Here is a 6,910-nt window from a genome sequence, read left to right as displayed (position 1 = left end):
CGCGATATTCAGCTTCAGTCGAGGACCGAGAGACCTTGGATTGTTTTTTTGTACACCAGGAGATCAGGTTCGGCCCCAAAAAAATGAGAAACCCCGATGTAGATTTTCTGTCATTTTTATCATTCACCCAATCTGCATCTGAGAACCCCCGAAGCTCTAAGTCCCCGGGTCGAATGAGTAAACCACGACCAAGAGTGCCAAAAATGTACCTGAGAATGCGTTTTAGACAATGGTAATCATGTTCACTTGGTTGATGCATGCGCTGAGAAACTCGGTTGACAACAAACTGGATGTCAAGACGGGTAATGGCCAGATACTGTAGAGCCCCAATGAGGCTGCGGAAGTGGGTGATATCGACAAAAGGGGTGTCGGCTCCATTCGTAGACGAAGAGACTGCCATCGGTGTTGGTTGGCTGGTGCATTTTTCCAGTCCAGCTTTCTGCAACAGATCTCAAGCATATTTTGACTGATGAAGAAACAAGCCGCTGCCTGTCCGAGAAACCTCCATTCCCAGAAAATAATGTAACGGGCCAAGGTCCTTCATTTTGAAGGTAGTATGCATAGCTCGAGTGAAATCTTGAATGAGAGCTGCAGTAGAGCCTGTAATAATGATATCATCTACATAGACAAGAAGAATGACTGTACCATGTGCTGAATGTCGAGTAAACAGACTCGTGTCGTGTATGCAACACGTGAAGCCGAGTCCCTGGAGGAACGTTTTCAGACGTGTGTACCAAGCACGGGGGGGGGGGGGGGGCTTGCTTGAGCCCATACAGAGACTTCTGGAGTTTGCAAACATGTTGAGGGAAGCGGGGATCAACATAGCCCGGTGGTTGCGTCATGTAGATAGTTTCATCAAGCATGCCATGAAGAAAAGCATTGGAAACATCCAACTGATTGATGAGCCAATTGTTGCGCACGGTGAGTGACAGTACCAGGCGAATGGTTTCCTGCCAAATTACAGGACTGAATGTCTCGGAGTAATCAAGCCCATACTCCTGATTGTAGCCTTTAGCAACCAAACGAGCCTTGTACCTTGAAATACTGCCATCTGCATTGTGTTTAATTTTGTACACCCATTTATAGCCCACTGGGTGCCGCCCATGGGGCTTAGGTACAAGAACCCAAGTTTTCTGATCAGTCAAAGCCTTAAACTCGTCATCCATAGCATGACGCGAATAAGCATTTTTTGAGGCAACAGAGTAGGTGTGTAGGAAGGAGTACTAATCCTAATAGGACTAGGATTAAGGAGTACTAATTCTAATAGGACTAGGATTAGTACACAGTAAATACTAATATTATTTAATACTATTTCTTTAATACTATCTGTTATTAATACTGACTAACAATCATTGGCACTTAGAATTGGATGAAGTGTCCTGATACGTGAAATCATAAAGCTCCTCCTTCGACAAGTATAAACTATTAAACTTATGATCCCAAGGGGAAATGATTAGCTGAACAGTGTATACCTCTTTCAAATTTAAACATATAAGTGTAATCGTCCATTTATCCCATGAGCTTTTTGGACTCAATATGGTCTTTCTAGTGGGTTATACACACCTTGACTGTTGTGTTATCTTAGTTCAATGCACTAAATTTGGGGATTTAGTTTCTCCCTACACTAGTAAATTAAGAGTGGTTTCTGAGAGTCCGGGACCAAAACAGACAACTTAGGTTGGAACTACAAGAACCATTGGACGCATAACAAACCAATTAATTGCCGGTCATTCCGAAAAGAATTTAGTATAAAAAAGACTGGCTACAAATTTGCAAAACCATTCTTTAATATGCTGTACTTATGTTGTGGCGATGTATGTATGCCATAAATGCAAAAATGACAGTTAATATAATGCTTTTAAATAATAAGGCATAAATAAGGAAAAACAATTCAATATTTATTAACAAATAGTCAAAAAAGGTCAAGTCATTATGGTCAGAACTTACTAAATCCCAGCAGAGTCATCATTCTATTTTCAATTTTTAAAAAAGAGAAACATAAGACTTATTTCTATAAAGAATCGATTAACTCTTTTAAGAAAATCGATTTTAAAAAGTCTTCAATTAATTTTTTTTAAAAAAATTAAGAAAACCTATAATTTTTAAAAGACTTGAACAAAAAAATTATTTGATACTACAAAATGGGAGGGGGGGGGGGCGTTCAAGGTTTTAAATGACGCCGAAAGAAGGTGTTAGGGTTTTAATTTGAGATTCTTTGCATAAATTCCACATTTGATTTCTAAAATGGGACCCTTTTGAAAATCCAGATGGGGTTCCGCCCATTTAAATCTTCTTCCACCTGCCACTTTAATTATTTTGGGATACTGCACAAATAAAATGGCTTATGGCCCTTTTTTTCTCCCAAACAGTTGTGTATACACCAAGTGTATATTACTGCATATGATCCATATCTTTAGACACATCTTCCTGTATATTGGGTTGTATACCAAATGTATAGAAGATAGTCAACTTCCTAACACATGTATTTCCTTATTTGGACATGTATATAAGTATATTAAGTTGTATATTATTTTATACATTATGTATACAACCCAATTTGGACTTTTGAGGACTTGTAATTAATATCCAGGCCGTATTTGCCGCCTTAAACCTATTTATCAGCTTCACAGTTAGCTATAGGGCTGACTCGAGAGGAATAAAATGAATTTGGGACTTTATGACCCATTTCAAAATGCAAAGGAGAATATATTTGAGTCTAATTTGGACTCCAGGTTGATTTCATGCATAGAAAAATAATAAGGAAATGTTAGTATCCAATTACATCATCATCAATCTTACCAACACGATTTAATGCATTAACACATGGATTACGACTTATATGACCAAAAAATAATTTAATCAATATGACAAATGAAGAAGTACGAGGAAAAAAGACAAAATATAATTAAAATTGTTTAAGGTATAACTTAAAAAATAGACAAGCAACATCTAGTTGATACAATCTCAAAGAGGTATGGATAATCCTAGATAAATCACTACAAATTGAACATCAACAAATCTAAAACATTTTCACGAGGAAAAATTATATCAAACCAATCATATAAAAAAGAAATTGAACTCCATAATGTCAGTTTATTGTTTTTCATAAATTAAATGAAATGGGGGTAGGTAACTTATAACAACTAATAAGGGAAAAAAGATTCAAGATTAGGAATACCATATGACTAAGTTGAGAATATATGAATCACGTATGGCAACATGATGAAATCACTTTCGTACACCTAATATTACATCAATAAACACATATGACTAAGGTAATCAAGATGAAGACTGAAGATCGACATACTCACAGGTTCTATAGAAGGATTTCAAAATACAAGGGAGAAGCTCAAGATGCACACAACTAAGTTAATACAAAATTCATTTCACAAAACTAAGGAATCTTTAAAATCTAAACATATAAACAAGGAAAGATCATATAAGGACATGATGTCTTTCAAAAAGCAAAATAAAACAAGACCATTGATTCCCCTCTTTATATCTCAAAAGAACAAACCCAATTCTTTTTGCAAACATGACATCAATAGCTGAAATACAAGAGAAACACAATCCCCATTTAAGTTATGCAACAAAATAAATTAATCCAACGAGATTAGGCTAACATTAATGAGAGTTTATAGCACTGAATCAAAACAACAGAGAAAATAACAAAGAACCCTTTGAGAGAGACAAAACTACACAACCCGTGCACTCAAAAATAAAAACCAAATGAACAGTAATTAATTTCATACAAGGCGAGGTAGAGACATCCATTTGTATAGATACAAAATCAAGTTGATGAATATAACTATTGAGAGTCTGTTAGTTAGTTGATGAGTGGGTGTTACTGTTAATTAGTTGGTGGATTAACAACTAACTAATACATGAGCTGCACATGATTTTATATATAGCAATTAGTGTATAAATATTGTAATCGTACTGATCCTAATCCAATAGATTAAAATATCTGTTCTCCTTATTTTCTCTGAGCTACTCTGTTGAATGTTTCTGCCATTGATGTAGCTCGATTTACTGAAATTAACATGGTATCAGAGCAACTGTGACTGGGATCACACGTTAATCATTAGATCAAATTGATCATGTTCTTCAAAAGATGCCGGAGTCGTGATCAGAAATAGTTGCTGATCAGCAATCAGAATCAATTGCTGAAAAAATAACCAATACTCATTTACTGTATGTTCATCCTTCCGATACTCCAGTATCGGTGCTAATTCCGACGAAATTAACGGTATCAGAAAATTATGGTTTGTGGCGTAGATCTGTGACAATTGCATTGCAAGCTAAACGCAAGTTGGGCTTCGTCACAGGAAATTGCAGAAAGGATCAATTTAGTGAAGAATTACATGAAGATTGGGATACCGGTAATGCAATCAGTTTATCATGGATCATGAATACTGTCTCAATGTGTCTTCTCAGTGGAATCGTATATTCTTCGGATGCACATCACATTTGGGAGGACCTCAAGTAGAGATTTGATAAGGTAAACAGAGTTCAAATTTTCTAGTTGCATAAGGAAATTGCTACACTTTTGCAGGGCAGAGATTAGATTGTTGTGTATTTCACTAAGCTGAGAGTGCTTTGGGCTGAGTTTGATGCTCTAGTGCCTACACTTGGTTGTGATTGTGCAAAATTGAAAGAGTATATTGAACATTTACAGGGGAAACAATTGCTTCAATTTCTTAGTGGATTGAATGAGTCACATGACCAAATACGTCGCCAACTACTGTTGAAAACCGTTGAACCCTCACTAAATCAAGCTTATGCTATGCTCAGTGAGGACGAAAGTCAAAGATCATGCTCTTTTCTGGCTTTGACGGGTAAAGGAGAATACATGTCTATGCAATTCAGTAAGACTCATTCATACAAAGGCAAAAAGCCCTTCATCAAATATGATTATTGTGGCAAGGGTGGCCATATTCAATATAAATGCTACTGGCTAATAGGTAGTCCTGGACATACCGACGATTCGAACAAGTTTTCTAATAATGAATTTAAGAAGAAACAATATCCTCTAAATGTTGAGAAGAAGCCTTATCACCAAAAATTTGATAAGAAACCATCAAATTCAGGCTTTGAGAGAAAGAAAAATTTTGCAGCACACAATGTTATGAATGGGAATGATAGATCCGAGTCTAATGAATTTAGTGGATTTGGTCGACTTGCATTTACTGATGAACAATATCGACAACTCCAACAGTTGTATGGGAGGAATGGGCCTAGGTTCTCTAATAAGCAATACAAGCAAATGTAGGAACTCCTGAATGAAAGGAAGGAATCTCCTGATCATCAAATCAATTTAGCAGGTACTGTTACTTCTTTATTAACCGAAATTGGCTGCAATGCCTGGATCATAGTCTCTGGTGCTACACATCATATAACCTATTCCATTAATATGCTAAAAGATTTAGTTGAGATTCCAACATCTAATAGTCAACAGGTTCATTTTCCATATGGAGGAATTTCTGATATCACAAATATATGATCTACTGATTTTCTAGAAGATATGAAAGTGGATAATGTCTTGTATGTTCTCGCCTTCAAGTATAACTTATTGTCAGTCTCAAAACTAACCAAGAGTCTATCATGCTCTGTCACTTTTCCCCCTGATTTTTGCATATTCTAGGATCTTTACAACGGCAGGGTAAGAGGGATTGGTAAGGAAGACGGAGGACTATATGTTGTTATGCAAAGCTTGAAGGGCGACTGTTTCATTAATGGTGATTTAAGATCCACAGAACCAGAAGCGAAGTCCATAACTACTGAGATATGGCATCAAAGAATAGGACATCCATCATTGCAAGCTATGCGCATGCCTGGATTGGTTGCAAAAAACTCAGCTGCTAGTGCAACTAAAGATTTTCCAATATGTCCTTTAGCCAAACAGAGTATATTAGTATTTCCTCCTAGTGTTTCTAGAAGTGTCAAGTCTTTGGAACTGATTCATCTCGATGTTTGGGTTCCTTACAGAACTCCTACTCATGATAAGAAACATTTGTTTCTCACTATTGTTGATGATTACACTAGATATAGTTGGGTTTACATGTTGCAGATGACGAGTGAGGTAATCACTGTATTGAAAGTCTTTCTTGTGCTTAATAAAGACTCAATTTAATACTGTCTTCAAAGTTGTTAGATCAGATAATGGCACTGAATCTTTTAACAAACCGTGTCATGATCTTTTTGATACTTATGGTATTGTTCATCGAAGTAGTTGTGTATATGCTTCTCAACAAAACGGTATTGTTGAAAGGAAGCATAGACATATTTTGAATGTGGCAAGGGAACTCAAGTTTCAAGCTAATATCCCTGCTACATACTGGGGTGAATGTATCCAAGGTGCTGTTTATCTCTTGAACAAACTTCTGACTCAGATTTTGAAAGATCATTATCCTTATGAGTTACTATATAAAAAGGGTCCCTCACTTACTCATTTGAGAGTGTTTGGTTGTCTTGGTTATGCCACTAACTTAGTGAAGTTTGATAAGTTTTGATATAAGGTCTAAACCTGCTATCTTGATGGGGTACTCCTCCACTCAAAAAGGATATATGTTACATGATTATGCTACTAAGCAATTTTTCGTAAGCGGAGACGTTTTTAAATAACATTTGTTTCCATTTTCCTTATCCTCTAGCAGAATACTAGTCTATCCTCCATCTCCTTATAGGAAGGATATGTCGCCAGAATTAGTCGATCATGAGATAGAAGACTATAATAATGTGGATTTTGTGGTAGTTCATCCAATAGAGGGCCCTGAAAATGCTATAGATAATGCAGATGCTATGGAGGATGATATTGATGATGTTGTGGAATGTGCAAAAGATAATATAGAATATGTTGAGGATACTATTCATCATACTGCAAATAAGGGAAATGATCTTGTAGTTAAAC

The 6,910-nt window shown here is 36.3% G+C and overlaps 1 protein-coding gene across 1 annotated transcript; it reads left to right on the top strand.

Moving 5' to 3' along the window:
- Positions 1 to 229: 229 nt before the first annotated feature.
- LOC138337416 (uncharacterized) lies at positions 230 to 6,512 on the top strand. The gene is made up of 5 exons (XM_069287325.1): positions 230 to 302; positions 4,221 to 4,444; positions 4,589 to 5,241; positions 5,662 to 6,077; positions 6,160 to 6,512. Exons 1-5 carry the CDS (start codon positions 230 to 232, stop codon positions 6,510 to 6,512), a joined length of 1,719 nt encoding a protein of 572 aa, XP_069143426.1.
- Positions 6,513 to 6,910: the final 398 nt, after the last annotated feature.

Source organism: Solanum lycopersicum, chromosome 7 (genome assembly GCF_036512215.1).
Source record: "Solanum lycopersicum chromosome 7, SLM_r2.1".
Taxonomy (NCBI): domain Eukaryota; kingdom Viridiplantae; phylum Streptophyta; class Magnoliopsida; order Solanales; family Solanaceae; genus Solanum; species Solanum lycopersicum.
This window is presented reverse-complemented; position numbering and strand designations above follow the sequence as displayed.

Bases quoted from the DNA above. Each gene is read 5' to 3' on its own strand.
- LOC138337416 (XM_069287325.1), top strand. From the start codon at position 230: ATGGTAATCATGTTCACTTGGTTGATGCATGCGCTGAGAAACTCGGTT. The intron at 4,445-4,588 runs GTATATTCTTCG...TATTTCACTAAG, and splicing joins TGTGTCTTCTCAGTGGAATC to CTGAGAGTGCTTTGGGCTGA. The intron at 6,078-6,159 runs GTGAGGTAATCA...TTGTTAGATCAG, and splicing joins TTACATGTTGCAGATGACGA to ATAATGGCACTGAATCTTTT.